The following is a 16681-nucleotide window of genomic DNA, read 5'->3' as shown; positions in this document are numbered from 1 at the left end:
TCAGTGTGGTGCATCTTTTCAGGGTGATATGGGGGGCAAGCAGGGTCAGTTCGTATCCAGTCAGTCGTGCACTCGTCAGATGTTGCGTCTTGGTTTGGTTCAGGAGGGTGTCGACTGCATGGGGTACCAGTACCGTGAGGGAATTCGAGAGTACAATCCCCTCACTCTGTCAGATAGAGACTGCAGCAGCAGCTACAGCTCGAAGGCAGGCAGGCAAGGCTCTGGCGACAGGGTCAAGAGTGGCAGAGAAGTAAGCGCACGGTCGTTGCTTAGGGCCGATGGCCTGGGTCAGGACAGATAAAGCGCACCCCTCCCTTTCGTGAGTGTAAAGGGAGAAGGGCTTTCTGTAATCAGGGGTACCCAGGACAGGGGCTGAGCAAAGAGCATCTCGCAGTTCTGTGAAGGAAGTTTGACACTCAGGAGTCCAAGGGAGTGGGAAAGGGACGTCTTTGTTTAGCAGAGAAAGCAGTGGTTTTACAACGAGGCTGAAGTTTGGTAACCATTGTCGGCAGAAGGAGGTGAGGCCTAATAGGGAGCGAACCTGCTTCTGGGTTTTAGGGACAGGGGTATCTAGAATGGTTTGGATTCGATCAGGGGTGAGTTTTCTTCCATCTTTGGACAAAAGGTGGCCTAGGTAAGTGACCTGGGGTAGGCAGAATTGCAACTTCTTCTTGGAGACCTTGTGGCCATTTTCCGCAAGGAAGTGCAAGAGTTGAATGGTGGCGGTAACCGCTAGAGGGGTGGTGTCGGCTGCCAAAAGGATGTCATCGACATATTGTACCAACACCACCCCGTCGGGTAACTGGACTTGGTCTAGTTGTCTTTTGAGGGCCTGGCTGTAGATGCTAGGGCTTTCCGTGTAGCCTTGAGGAGCTCGGCAAAACCTATATGAGCGGGCTTTTAGGGTAAAGCCGAAGAGATATCGGCTGTCCGGGTGGATGGGGATGGAGAAGAATGCGTTCTTGAGGTCGATGACGGAAAAGGTGGTGGCAGTGGATGGAATCAAGGTCAGGATGGTGGTGATGTCTGAGACCACAGGGTACTGGGGTACCACCACTTTGTTGATCTCTCGGAGGTCGATGATGAAACGGTATGCTTTCTCATCTCCCTCTCCCTGCTTCTTGATAATGGGCAAGATAGGGCTGTTGCAAACGTTGCTAACCACTTCCTCTACCACTCCTGCGTCTATCAGTGACTGGATAATCATTACCAATGCCTTCTCGCCCTCTGGCGATATCCGATATTGTGGGAGTTTTGGGAGTGTTGCGTCTGGTCGGACAGTAATGTGCACTGGGTCAATTAACATACGCCCTACGTCCGAATCCGCTTTGGCCCACAGATACGGAGGTAGAGTGTCAAGCAGGGACGCGTCAACGTCGGTGATGGAAAACATGTGTCGGGGGGAACAATGTCTAAGCAGAACGGGGTTGTCGTAAAGAAACACTCGAACTCCATCTTGAGAACACCTAATCGTCGCTCGGAAGTGTTTCAGTAAGTCAAGTCCCATAATGGCGTCAGGGCTATTGGAGGAAAGCAAGAACGTGGTGTCGGTGGTGTTGTTTTCTACGTCAAAGAGAATCGGGGCAGACAAAGGGTTGGTGGAGGGCGTTCCATCGAAACCTGTCGATGTTATGAGTGAGCCAGACAAGGGTGCCCTTGGAATCAGTCGTTTAGATAACGCACTACGTGTTGCGCCAGTGTCTACCAGAAATGGAGACTTGGTACCCAGGACCTTAGCAGTGACATAAGGGCCCTGCTGGTCAACATAGAGCTCGACTGGATCCCTCCCTCGCCCTTGGCTGTCCTATGCGAAGGTGTGAGTGTCGTCATAGTCAGATTGTTGATATTGGTTCTGCCTGGGTCGATCGAACGTATTTGGTCTGCTTGATCTGTCATTAGTCGCGTCATTTGGGGGCCCTCGTTGTTGTCCCCTAGGTCTCGGTCCGTTTGTTACATCCCTGGGGTCTTTGCTTCTGATCATTTCCAGAAGAACTGGGCACTGGGATTTCCAATGGCCAGTCCCTTTGCAGAAAGCGCACTGGTCTTCTCTAAGGTCTGTGCGTCCACTGTAGGAAGTCAGAGTGCGGTCCTGGGGAAATGTAGTCTTAGGGACGTTTGTCTGGTAGTTTCCTCGGTATTGGTCTCGTCCTATAGTCACCCCCTGCAGTTTGGCAATCATCACCCTCTCTTTTAAGTCTTTCTTCTTTTTCTCTGTCGCCCTATCGTTTTCATTTTTCTGATGCTCATAATATTGGGCCATTTGGAGAATCGCTGTAGGTTTGGAGGCTGCCCAACTACTCTCGCTGGCCTGTAGTTTCTGGGAGATTTCCGATGATAGGCCCTTAACATAATTCTGGACAAACAGATGGTGTCCGGTTGCAGTGGTCATGTCCTGGCCGCTGTAATCGGAGAACACCGTTTCAAACCGGGAGAAGTATTCCGATACATCCTCCTGGGGTTTTTGGCGACAGGCTGTTACTATCGACCAGTCCACTTTCTTTTCTGGGATTAGGGTTTTTAATTTCTCTACGATTTTATCTGGGAGGTCTAGAATGGATTTCAACGGCTTTTGTCCTGGTCCCCGTTGTTTGTCCAGGTCATCGAGTTGTGACCAGGTATGTCCAAACAGCTCAAGGTGGTCGACTTTCCGGATTTGCTTCCACACATCAGCTGGTAGACATAACCCGAAGAACAAGTCGATGTCAGCCAGGGTCATGATCGTTGAACCCAGGGCTGTACCCAATTCAGTATAGAAGGCAGTGGGGTTTTTACGTAGGTCGGGTAGAGATTTCCGGAATGTCAGTATCTCTTGCCGGTCCCACGGCTGGTAGACCCAATTGTACACTACCCTTCCCTTCGCATCTTGGTTGTTTGCATCATCGTGAGTCCCTGTACCCCTAGGAGGAACCCAGTAAGGGGCAGCCTCACGTATTGGCATCATGGTGTTAGATTGCTCGGTTGGTGGTTCGGTCACTACAGAGGTTGCGGATTTTGCTCCCGGCTTTCGTTCAGTGAGGTGGCGGAAAACCTCAAGCGTACGCGTAAGGAGGTCCGACACATCACACTCGCCCTCATCCCCGATATCGACCTTCCGGTACAGAGTCCTTAGGCTCTCGGGACCTTTGTCTCGATATCGGTCCTCGTATGCATTCAAGACATGATAACACAGTCGTACGGTAAAATGTCGTCTGTGACTCCCTGTATACGAGCTGAACATATCTGTGATGTACTCTTCATCATCCTTCCTTTCTACCAGTGTCCTTGCTATTTTGTCGATCCCCGCTCGCTCATCTTTGTCTAGTCTGTTTGTTCTTGCAGGGCCAGCCCCTCGAGTCTCATGGTCGTCTAACGTTGTTGTTGATGCGGGTTTTAATACAAGGGGTTCGGTTGGCACAGAGGCCATTGGGGCCGACGCTGTGGCGGTACCTTAGTTTGTACCTGGGGGTGGCGCGTGCTGCGCCACGGGTTGAGAAGGGGCATATGGAGGGGGCATGTAGATGATAGGAGGACCTAACAGCAGGTCCTCATTGGCTTGTCGTTTCGAGGGTAAATCAGGGTAGAGCATGGAGGGGGTTCTAACCGGACACTGGCTTGGTGTTTCCATTTCTAGTTTCTGTTTAGCTTTCTCTCTTTCCTTTATCTCTTTTTCTAGTTTCTGAGCAGCTAGGTGGGCTGCTTTTCGCAGCTCTTTTTCCAACCTACTCTCAGTTTTCTTTTTACGTTGTTCAGTTTCTTTTCGCCACATGCCGAAGCTGTCAAGCATAGTAGGTGTTGTCTTGTTTTTACCCAGGGCAGTTTCTAGCGTTTTTATTTTATCATCATCGAAGGATCCTATCAGGGGCCATTGACTTTCTTGACCCTTTTTTGTATATTTATGCCATAGTTTACTATAGGCTATAGCGGTCAATCCATGCTTCATGAACATGTCCTTATTAGGGGTGCCTTCCAGTGGGGCTGGATGGTCCATCTCTAATAAGCGGTCCGGGCTAAACAGGCTACTAATCAGTGGGGAGAAGACAGACATGACGGCTCGTAACGAGGGACTAAAAAGTCAGCACTGCCTATCTTATCACTAGGTGCAAAGACGGGACAGAATATTTCTATTCTACGTTGTTTGCAGGCAGTGAATACCTCATGGATCAAAATAACAAAAGACCAATAAATAACAATGGGGAGAATGAGTAGGTCCGCAAAGATCTGCGTTACCTACCCTTTTCACTATCTGCAAAAAGGGTGGTCTCTTCCCTGTTTGCAGACAGGGAATCTCCAGGAAACAATAGTTTGCGAACAACAGTTCAGTTTCAAGTGATTATTGAGTGGGGGAGAAAAAATAAGCACGGCTGCTGCCCTACCTATCCTCCACTGTTTGCAAAGAGAGAGCCCGTTGTTTCTCCGTTTGCAGACAGTGAATCTCCAAATAAATAAAAAGAGCAATACTAGTATTTTTTAAACAAACAAGCAATCAAGCAATTATTTCGCGACTTGTCGTGGTTACACGACCTTACCCGGACCGCATGGACAGTTTCCTGTCTTCCGAATCCAGCGCCCGATCGTCCTCTCTTCTTCGTTATCCTCGCGGCACTCCTGATGGTTCCCAGTCAGGACCGTAGATCACTCGAGAGAGGTCTGTTCGGAACCAGTGAAGTTCGGATGATCGGCTGTCAGACGAGGGTCTATCGGACAGACGCGTTCCCGATCGTTGCAGTCGTTCACTTTGTCGTCAGGACCTCTCCCACTGGATCCATGGGTCGCTGATGGGCCCCACGTTGGGCGCCAATTGTAGAAACTAAATGGGGGGCACTACCAACCAGAATATAAGATCCTTAAGTATTGCCCGGCGGTGTCGCCTCTTGAACCCACAAAGAAGTTAAACTATTGAAGAGGCAGGCGCTGGAGACTGGAAGGCAGGAAACAAGGTTTTTATTCTCTCCGGAGGAGAACACAACGAAACGGACAGAAGGTATCGTTCTGAGGTGCTCTAACTGCATCCCTGAGGCCTGGCCTCTTATACACACGTTTATCTGTTTATTGCATGTAACACATTTTCGTCGATACTTTGATGTACGGAAAGACATCCTTAGAATCCCCCCCTTCCCAGCCCGTTCCCACGCAAGATTACAGTGGAAGTCCCCGCCCCGTTCACAACAGGTGATGATCATCGCGCAGCTGGATATTCCGCCGATCCACGGAGTGTGTGGGTTTCGATCGGATCTCGTGGGATGGGGGGGGGCTTTGATCATCTCGGGGGTCCTTTGAGGAGGGAAGCTTTCTATTGTACGGGGAGGGGCAAGGGATTGGTATCGGCAGAGCTGGGTGTCGGCCTGGGAACGGGGAAGACAAACGGGCACACGGGGAAATGGGGTTTGCATCAAAGGGCCGGGGATCATAAATGGGAAGAGGGGAGGTGTCGCGCTGGGAACAGGACGAGGGTCTGGGGCAGAGCAGCGCTGAAGAGGGGTTTTATGATTCGCGGCAGGTGCAGGCAGGGGGGTTGTCAGTATGCGGGGGATGCCGGCGAAGTTAGGAGTGGGAGAGAGGCGCGCTGGCTCTCGGCGGGAGCAGGGAAGCCATGGTGTTCAAGATGGCGGCTGTTTTACGCGCACAAAAAGGTTAAGGAGAGCAAGAGGGCGCCGATAATGTTGACGGTTTCAGCCTACTTTCAACACCACGACCCCACCCCACCCTGTTTGTTGCAGTACCACATGGCGGTGGCGTTGTCTGTGAACACCTGCACTACTCTCTCCTTGACAGAGGAAAGGAATGCTTTCAGTGCAAGCCGGATCACCCGAACCTCCAGAAAGTTGATATGGAGCTTGGACTCCGCCGGAGACCAGAGGCCTCTGGTCTCCGCCTCTCCCATGTGGCCGCCCCATCCCAGGAGGGACGCGTCCGTCACCACTGTAAACTCCAGTCGGGGAAAGGAGAGGGAGAGGGATCTGCTGTCGTCCCAATGCCGGTTCGTGAGCCACCACTGCAACTGTAGTGCAGTGCCCTCCGAGATCTGGACGTAATCGGACAGTTTCCCCTGATGCTGCGCCCACTGGAACTGCAGGTCCCACTGCAGAGCCCGCATTTGCCATCTGGCATGATCGATCAGCAGGATACAGGAGGCCATGAGGCCCAGCAGCCTCAGAGTCACTCCGACCGAAACCCGGGACAACGGCTGAAAGATCAAAATCAGAGCCGAATATCCTGCACTCTGGAGGAAAAACCCGAAACTGCGCCGTGTCCAGAACCGCCCCGATGAAGAGGAGCTTCTGAGAGGGAATCAAGTGCAACTTCAAGAACCCCAGCAAAGGCAGGAGGTCTGCCGTAGTCTGGAGGTGGTAAACGACGACTATCTGGGGCGAGACCACCTTCAACAACCAGTCGTCGAGATAGGGGAAGACAAACTCCTGATCTGCGCAGATGAGCTGCGACCATCGCCATCACTTTCGTGAACACCCGAGGGGCGCTGGTAAGGCCAAAAGGGAGCACGGTGTACTGAAAATGTTCGTGGCCTACCGTGAACCGCAGGTAACGCTGGAAGGCCCACAGGACTGGGATGTGGAAATAAGCATCCTGCACGTCCAGCGCTAGATCCAGTCTTGTGGATCGCAAGCAGACGAGACCTGAGCCAGAGTGAGCGTCTTGAACGTCTCTTTGCGGAGGAAGCGATTGACGTTCCGGAGGTCTAAGATAGGACACAGGCCCTAGTCCTTCTTGAGCACCAGAAAGTAATGGGAATAGCAACCACGATCTACGTATAGCGTCGGAACTTGCTCAATGGCCCCCTTGGCCAAGAGGGCTGCAACCTCCTGCTGAAGAAGCACCAAGTGATCCCCCGACATGCAGTGGTACCGAGGTGGCATGGCTGGAGGGGTAGTCTCAAAGGGAAGGGAGTAGCCCCTCCGGACTATCTCTAAAACCCGCCTGTCCGATGTGATGGTGCGCCAGTGGGGGAGGGATGGCGAAGCCTGCCGCCCACTAGTGTTTCATGGCCCGGAAAGCTCGGACAAGGAAGGTTTGGAGGCAGAAGTGGCCGGGTGGAGGTGGACTGACCCGCCAGCTGGCCCCTTGGTCCGCCACAGCGGAACCCGCGTCCGCGCTGAGATGGTTGCTGTGCAGGCTTGTGGCTCTGTCGCAAACGCTGCAGGCGTCCCTTCCTGTGCCACGAAAGGAGCGAAAAGCAGAAGGCGGAGGAGGGCGGACTGCAGACAGCCCCAAGGACTTGGCCACAGCCCGTGAGTCCTTAAACCGCTTCAACGCGCTTTCTGCTTTGTCGGCGAAGAGGCAACGGCCATCAAAGGGCATGTCCATAAGTGTGTTTTGGACATCTCCGGAAAATCCAGTTGTCTTCAACCAGGCGTGGCGTTGAACCGCCACCGTCGTTGCAATCGATCTGACCAGTGAGTCGATGGTGTCTAGGCCACAACAAATCATGAACTTCGCTGCGTCTCTCCCCTCTGCAACAGCCTGGGAAAGAGCTGTCCGGGCCTCCTCCGGACTCTGAGGCAGAACTTGTGCCACCGTATCCCACAGAGAGTGGAAATAACTGCCCAAGAGGCATGCAGTGTTCACGGACTGCAGCATAGGACTGGCGGAAGAGAAAATCTTCTTTCCAAACTGATCTAGTTTCTTGGATTCCCTATCTGGTGGTGTGGAAGGGAAGGCGGTCGGGGAAGCAGAGGCTTGGACAACCAAGCTCTCAGGGTGGATGTTGGGAGAGAAAAATGGGGTCACCCGGAGCCGGGCAATGGCGTTGGGCCACGTTCCTATCCACAGGAGCCCCTGTGGTGGGCCTGGACCAGGTGCCCAAAATAACATCGGAAAGAGCTTCGCTGAAGGGGAGCAGTGACTCCGCAGAAGTAACTGCTGGCTGAAGCACTTCTGTCAGGTGGTTAGTCCTGACGGCCACAGTAGGGAACACTAGGTGTAGTGCCTCGGCCGCCCTATGCAACACACCTGTCCGTGCATGAAAATATATGTTGGCCAAACCTCACAGAAAGCCGGACTACGAATCTGCCAACACCTAAGCAGAATCCGGTGCAAGACTCCGAACGCTCCACTAGTGGACCATTTCATGGCATCTGGACACACTGAAACGGATTTCAAATGGATTATCATTACCGCAATCCGACCTACCCCCAGAGGTGCTGACATTAACCAACTGCTAAATAAAGAACTAAAATGGATACTAAAAACGAGAATTCGCAATGGTTTAAATCGCCTTGAGGACTGGACCTCTTTTCTGTGAAACTGTAATTGCAACGCAATGTTACTGCTTCAGCCCTCCGTTCAATCACGTAATGACCCATGTAAATAATCCCAATTAGTAACACTGGTTTTAACTCTACTGTCTGTACCTTTATTTCTCAATGCTTTTTAATCTCCGTTCACATTAGACACTGGTTTTCAGCTCAACTGTTTGAATGTCTATCTTGCACTTACATGTACAACTACACTAGACTAAGATGGCCGCCATGGAATCCCCTTTCACCTCCTGACCCCGATCAAATGACCGCTACTCAGATCACGTGACGGCAACACTCATTAATGTAAACCCGCTCCATCAGCTCGCCTGCCATCGAGCTTTGATTCCCGAGACTGTACTGTAAGGACCGGACCCGAGGCTAACTCGGCAAGTGTGCAAATCCAGCTCAGGCGGACGCCCCCTTCCCGGTAGCACATGTTTTGGTCCTCTGGTCCGACGGCTAATCCCGTTCCTTCACAGGTCTCCTGTGACGGTTAATCCAAACCGCCACGTGAATTGCCAATCTGTATTAATTCCTTATCTCCTCCATGACCCGGCACGTGGAACTGTTCCATCGTCTTTGCCAGTCCCGTTGTCCCGGCCTCACAGAGCGTTCATAACTCCCCGGTAAGGATCGCCACTGCCTACCTCCACAGCCCTTGACGCCGATATACCTTAAACTAAAGGCAGTAATCACATGTACCTCCTTGCTTGCAGGATACCTACTCAGGTCGCCTTCACTCTGAATCACAGATAATTTCTGCAACGTTTGCAGCATTCCTTCGAGATTAATTCTGGTACAACATCTCAGCCAGCATTATCAATCTTTTACAATTTTAGCGACATAATCATTCACCCCACAGCCGAATCTAGTAGGCACTACCCTTCTTACTCACATCTTGATCGCCACGTGTCTTTCAATTCACTAGTAATCAAGTTCCTCGTTCCTAGCTACTCTCACGAGCTAGCATACCGTGCATGCTCATAATCACCCGGCTTATTAGCTCAAGTCATTTTTTACATAGTCTGTCGTTGCCTACAGCATTAATTCCTAATTATATTCTTTTCCCCTTTTTCCTCCTACTTCTTGCTTTCTGTACATTGAACAATTGCTTAAATGAATTAAATGTATTAAGACAGGGAGGAGCCAAGATGGCGACCGAGATGGATGCATAAACGCTCGGCTCCGTGAGCCTTCTCACCCCGCGCATACATCCTGGCAACTATCCTGAGCTGTAACGGCATATTTAAGTAGGCGAAGGACAACTTTCACTGACCGTTTGCTCCTGAGGCTTCTACGTGCTGCAGACCCGTAGAAATGTCCCCGACTGTTTTGCGGCCTTCACGGTGCTGGGACCGGGGTTTCGAGTGAGGAGAGTATCCGGCCGCGACTGCGACAACAGCGGCCTCTGGTGGCGGTGAGGAGTCGGCCGGAGGGAACCGGAGATCTGATGGCCGATGGAGACAGTGCCGACCCAGTCCAACTAGCGGAGTGCCCTGTGGGAAGTGTGGTACAGCAGGGTCGAGGGGAGTTCACGATACTTGGCCCCCCTCTCCAGTGTGGTGTCCGGGCACACTAACGACTTTTCCCGGAATCGGCGGGCGGCTCCCAGGGAGCGGCGGAGATTTTGTTTAGCCTTTTGGTGACCCTCCGCTGGGATGCCTGCCTTGACTTTCGGGGTCCTCGTGGTGAATCCTGTTGCTCCCTGGTGTGGGGCCCGGTCCCGAGGAGAGGTGGAGAAGGGAAAGGCCGGAGCAGCTAAGATGGCAGATAGCACCCTCTTACGCAAACCTCATCCAGGCAGAGAAGCCGCTGTGCAGGAGAGTCCTGGGGTCTGGCGACACGAGAAAGAGCCCACACCCAGAGATATACTGGCTGCGCTAACAACCCTGCAAATGACCCTGATCCGGGATGCCCGGGAACTGGGAAGAAGGATGGCCGCCATTGTTGTCCCACCGTTCCGCATGGGCCGATCTCAAGGAAGCGCCGATGTGCCCGCCCCTGCGTCAGTGATGAGTGCTTCAGCTACGCCTACGTTCGTGGAGGCGCTGGTAGACCCGGTCCATGAGATCGCTTTGGATAGATCTGTTGTACATGTGAGTGACTCGTCGGGGCCCTTATTTGTTCGGCGGCTGAAGAAACAACATCGATCTATGGTTTGGGTTGCCCCGGCGGCGTTTCAGCGTTTACCGAATTGTGCGATTCTCTTTCCCTGGCTGGTGAGACTGTGCTCGGACTGGGGGATGTTTTCGGTGTCGATACTGACGCAGACGGATTTCCGCCATACATATTCGGCTGGGTTTTGGTGGCTAAAATCCCATGGAGTAACAACACTGCCCGGTCCGCTCGGATCCATTGGACCCTCCACGCTGCTCTGTATGCCAACTGATATGTGGACGTATGTTGGTACTATTGATAGAAGAGGCCAGGGGTGAGACCGTCTAGGACATAGTGGAACTCATTGTTGGCTGATGGTGATTTAGGGGACACTCAGCGGGGATGTAATTGATTGTGCTATTGATGATTACTGTTTTCCGTGGCTATTCTGACCTTGTTGTTAGGATAATTACTGTGCGCGGTGGTGGGGGGGCCGGATCGATGGCCCTCCTCCACATTTTTCTTCTTTTTCTTTTTTCTCTTTTTCTATATTTCGGGTCTCTTATTTAGGGCGATAGCCACGCTGCTGGGGGGGGTAGGCCGTAGCCTTCTGCAGGGGTGCAGGGTGGGGGGTAGGGGGATGGGGTTTGTTAATTTGTCCTTTCTTTGTCTCTATGGCCCTTTGTCTTTCTTCTTTTTTGGGGTCTTCGTTTTTCATGTTTCCTACAGTATGTTTAGTTTTGAGGGGTGGGGTACAGCTCGCCGCGAAATGTATATGTTTTTTACATTTATCCTGACTCATATGCCTTATCCCCATTACTTCAAATGTATTTGCACTATTTGCGGATTTCCTGCTTCATGCTTGCTATTGTAGGACCATGTATTACAGTATGGCATTGATTCTAACTTTTTTTTCTTTTTTTTTTTTCTTTATTGTAAAATGAACCTTCTTGAATCCTAAATTTTACACAGTACGCCTGAATACAAGTTATATCCTGGACACTTATCAGACCCCGATTTTCGGGCTGCTGTATCTTTCTATACTGATTTGCTGTATCTCCGACTTGACTAGCGGCCGGCCGGAATGGTTGTAGGCCCATGCTTGTATTTACTTGAAGTAACAACAAAGGTTCTCGGAAAAAAAAAAAAAAATTATTAAGACATGGTATTAATGTCTAAAATTGCTTGTACACAGGCATGTACATCTAAAATATCCTGAAGAAGATCCCATGATTTCCCCCTAGGGATCGAAACGTCGTCGACACCTTTATACCATGTGCATCTAACTATTGTGAATTATATTCTGCAATGGTATTGTCATACAATTAAAGTCTGTTAATTCTATGATTTGCAGACACGTTCACTTTGCCTGAAAACCCTCCCAATTTAAGTTGTTTGTCTATGGTTACGAGTTGGACGCAGGTTGTGCCCCACTTGTATTTGTACTTGAATCCCCTTCTATGAACTTATTCAAATATTAAAAATCTGTCCGGCTGGACGAAGAACATATAATCTATTCAGTATATGTTTATTCTTTACTCGAAATTTGTAACTGTCTAGGGACCATTGTCTTTAGAAATTCCTACGCAACACCACAGCATAACTAGCAGCCTCCTCCGTAGCCATGGAGGAGACAGCATGCACAGGTCTGGTGAGGTATCCAGACCACTGGCTTCCCCCAACTCCTCTGCCCAGTCCTGGTCATCCTCGCAATCAGCTGCGAGAGGGTCCTCAGACCCCTCCCAGTCCTCCCCTTCCTCCTCAGGCCATTCCACAGGCCTAAAATAAGGAGCAGGGACATGGGGAAAGAAATCCCCGAGCAACGTCGAGAAAGGCATTGACGACGCCAGCCCGATGCCGCGTCCCCTTCGGGGCTGACACCGGAGGAGACATCTTCCCGAGGAGCTGGCGACATCGGAAGTGGTGCAGGTGGGATCAACCTCAGTGGTGGTGTTATGAGGTCAACTGGCATCGACCGGGATCCAGGCCTGCATCCATGGGGGTCCCGCAGCGCCGAAGCCGGCAGTGACGCCGGGGCCGGAGCTGCCGGCGATGGAACGCGAGGACCCCCAGCCCGAAGGCGCACCGGCAGGACCCCATGGCCAAAGAGGAGAGCCCTGGCCGACAGGAACTCCTGTATCTGGGCCGGAGTCGCCGACGGACCCAGGAAGGGCAGGTAGGCTGGCAGCGACACCACAGGCTCTGCGGGAGCAGCGGGGAAGGCACCACCCGCACCCTCAGCCGCGTCGCGCGATCGGCGAGAGGAAGTCAGAAAACGATGACGTTTCTTCGACTTCTCGTGCTTCGCCTTACCAAACCCTGAGTGCGAAGCCTTGGAACCCGAGGATTGATGATGATAACTCCGCTCACGGTCCCTTGACCTCCCACGGGACCGGGACCTCGATTAGCGCGGAGCCGACTGCCGGGCCTCCGGAAGCTTTCGGGACTGCTCCCGCAAAGATTTTGGCACCAGGATCCAGCAGTCGGGGCACGACTTAGGGTTGTGGTCGTGCCCCAGGCAGAAAAGACACACTCTGTGCGGAACCGTCGGCCAACATCATACAGTGACAGTCCTCGCAGGACTTAAAACGGGGCATCCTAACTGCACCAGGAGTCGAAGACTCTAATATTTAAATTTATTTCTTTTTTATTTAACCAACAGCCTTGAGAAAGACCTGGCTTTATTCGCCACACGGGGTGAAACACGTGTCGGCTGTTCTTTTTGCTCTCCTTAAAACAATAACTTCAAAAGAAAAAAGAAAAATATTAATGAGTGAAAATGGATGGAATAAAGTGAAAAACACAAATAAAAAACTACCTTCACTCCAAGCAATTTCGTATTGTGCTATTTCCATGAAGAAAACATACCCATTGATGGGGGTGAATATAATATTTGGAAAGGGGGATCACATGCTCACACCTTTTCTTCTTACTAGTTTCTCTTGAGGCTGGGGAGGTCCAAAGCCTTGAGCAATAATCCTCCAAGCCGTTAAGGGAATCATACCTAGACTCAGAATTCCTGGATCCTCTTTCTTTTTCTTACAAGTACTCTGCAATGGTGCCTTCCAGGAGGATCATTATTATTAGGTACTGACAGAATCAGTCACAGCAACAAATCTATTCCCTCCCAATAGACTTACCATAATTCTGTATCGAGCCACATTTTTCTCAAGTAAACTCAGGATAATGGCCAGAATTTCCTTCATATTTTCAACTAGGGCACGCTTGAGCTGGGGCCCACGGAGCACAGGTTCCATTTGCAATGTCACCACATCTTCTGCCAGTCGCCACAGGACAAGCAACACTAGCTCTGCATGTATCTCCTAATGTAGCAAATCAAAGAGATGAACACTGAAATCATTGCAACAAAAACCGCACTACATTGCAGCATCAAGATTAACATTTGGAAAGCTGACAACATTGGTTGATACAATGCCAGTGCTGTGATAGGTGCATGAATGTTTGGCTCTCTTCGTCTAAAGTAATCCTAAGGCAAATATACACAGCAGAATTCCATGCTTGGCAGAAGGCAACCCACGTCATTGTATCAGTTATCTAAGGTGACCTATATGAAAGTGAGTGTACAGAATAAAAAAGCATACTTACATTTTACTGACATTTATAGAGCCACACATGGAGTTATATGACTTTTCCATTGGCCACTGCAGATGTGGAGCCATTTACAGTCAAGTATGTTTTTCTCTGCAATATCTTTAAGAAACACCCTTGGCTCCGCCGTTTCATGCAATATCATCATGGTGCAATCATATTATGTGTTAGCAACAGAAAGATACTTTACACTTTCCGGTCTGAAGAGTAGGGCTAGGGTTTCCAGTTGGGACACCATGTTTCAGACCTGGGATTTCTTTTAATAAACCTTTGTATTTTTAGACTTGCAGGCCAGGTTCTTCTTAAATGTATCAATTCAACGTAAGTTCTATATTAGAAAAATAGACACCAAATCTGCACCAGAATATGGAGTCCCTGATGGCATGGAGTCATCCGACAATTTCAATCAGGTAAGGTGAATTGAATGAGTATGCACACACCCACACATATCAAAGCACAAAACAGAGCAGCTCCATCGCTAACTGTTTTTGGACCTACTTTTGTGTACTGTTGTGTACTACAGGAATACTGTGCTTCCACACCTAGGCGCAGAGGAAAGCCCCTCAATATTCTTCTGCTGAAGCAGAGACACATTTTAATGCTCAATACTCAGAGCATTGGTTGGATAAGCAGGACAAGAACCAGTGAAGGACGTTGCCTATGAATCCCATTTGAGACTTCAAGGTGTGGATGAGGGTGGAATAGTTGATAGTGTTGAAGGCAGCTGAGAAGGCCATCAATAGCAGGAGGCTTGGTCATCTTTATCTGTGGTCAGGGGAGCATTTCCTAAGATTTGTAAGGTAGCTTCCTCAATGCAGCAGCATGATCTGCAGTTAGGCTGGTAGTTGTGCAGGATATGGTTAGGGTTGACGTGACATAATTGATCACATGCTGCTTTTTTCCATTATTTTACAAATAAAGGGTAGATGAGAGATGGGTCGATGGTTTGCAGGAGTAGATTTTCAATGATACACCTAAAGGTTTAGGAGGTACAGCCTTGAGATGGCCATCATCTCAGGGGGTCCCTTCGTGTGAGATAAAAATGCCCTCACCCACTATTAGTGGCATGCTTCATCATAGGGCTGCTACTACACACCCAGTGTCACAATAAGCAGGGGTTGACCAATTAATTTCTTTCTATATTAGTATTAAAGTGTAGTTAGAACTATCTTAAGGACACCATCTTAATTATTAGTTAATTTATTCTGGGTTCCTTAGATAAGGTTAAAAACCAATATTAGATGGTCTCGGGGTATTAGCACCCTACCATCTCAGATGATATTGTCAACATGTTTTGGCCAATCCTTTTTCTCCACTAAGGGTCGATGGCTTTCTTCAGGACTATGAGACCCCTTTCTTATGTCACTGTTGCTCAGTCAGTCTAATTAGTTAACAGTAAATAGTTGCAGGAATACCATACAGTGACCTTAGTTGTCAGCTATATTTCTGACGGTAGAAGCTGTTCTCTGTAAGACAAAAAAGCATCATTATCCATTGTATAATTAGAGGGGAAAATATATGTTTTTACATGCCTACAAATGCAATTGGAAACAAATTCCAGGTATCAATTAAGTGATGCATGCAATGCATCTAAGCATTTAAAATGAACACCGCCAAAACACGAGGCACTGCAAAAACACTTGCGAGGAGTTTGGTGAAGTTAAAATCAAACATTAAAGTCATGCATTTTATTTCCCAAATATTTGTTCTAGGTTTCCTAACCCGGGGTGGGAGTAGGAGCATCGCGGTGTTACATTTTAAATACACATATGCAATGCCTGTGCCACTTAATTGATATCTGGAAGTTGCTACCAATTGCATTCCTAGGCATGTAAAAGTATACATATTCCTTCTCTAATTACATGAAGGATAATGGTTTTTGGTCTGACAGAGACCAACTCCTAGCATCAGAAATATAGGTGTTAAGTAAGGTCACTGGATGGTATTACTTGCAACCATTTACTGTTCATTATTTAGACTGACTGAGCGACAGTGACATAAGACCAGGATCTCATAGTCCTGAAGAAGGCCATCGACCCTTAGTGGCGAAAAAGGATTGGCAGAAACATGTTGACAATATCATTTGGAGAGATGGTAGGGTGAGAATACCCCAAGACCATCCAATATTAGTATTTAACCCTATCTAAGGAACCCCGAATAAATGAATTAAGAATTAAGAGGGTATCCTTAAGATTATTTTAACTACACTTTAATCATTGGATCCCTTACTAATATTGTTATAAATAGAAAAAAAGACATTGCTGCAACCCTGCTGATGGTGACACAGGGTGTTTGGTAGCAGCCCTAGGATGAAGCACGTCATAATTAGTGAGTGAGGGCATATTTATCCCACAAGAAGAGAACACAGAGGGTGGCCATCTCAAAGCTATTTGACTTCAACCTTTAGGTGTGAAATAGATTTTGTATTTAGGGAGGAAGGTTGAAGAGTAATACCTATTGCCTCTTTTTCTGTTAAAAGTGCAGTTTTTCTCAAGAGTGAGGTCTGTCTTGAAAGCTTTCAGGAAGTTTTTCTCAGGCGTGTGAGGTTTATGTTGAAAAGCTTTTAGGAAGATGCCTTGAGTAAGGAACGCATTGAGAAAGGCGAGTAGGGGGAGAGAGAACTTCTTAAGCGAGGGCTATGATGGAGGGCAAGGGTAAGATATCTTCATATGACATAGCTTTGAAGGAGTTCAGCGTGTCAGTGAGCTGAGAGAGAGATTGGGCTTTGGAGGATGATAATG

General features: G+C 49.4%; 1 protein-coding gene across 2 annotated transcripts in view; it reads right to left on the bottom strand.

Moving 5' to 3' along the window:
- The window catches only part of LOC144762300 (exportin-5-like), a 2334361-nt gene that overhangs the window by 2032275 nt on the left and 285405 nt on the right, over positions 1-16681 (bottom strand). For both annotated transcript variants that reach the window (XM_078647447.1, XM_078647448.1), the window contains exon 5: positions 13472-13654. In XM_078647447.1, coding sequence (XP_078503573.1) covers positions 13472-13654 — 183 coding nt within the window. The remainder of the gene's footprint in view (positions 1-13471; positions 13655-16681) is intronic.

This window comes from Lissotriton helveticus, chromosome 6 (assembly GCF_964261635.1).
Source record: "Lissotriton helveticus chromosome 6, aLisHel1.1, whole genome shotgun sequence".
NCBI lineage: Eukaryota > Metazoa > Chordata > Amphibia > Caudata > Salamandridae > Lissotriton > Lissotriton helveticus.
Note: the sequence above shows the minus strand (reverse complement) of the source record. Positions and strands in the feature narration are given on the sequence as shown.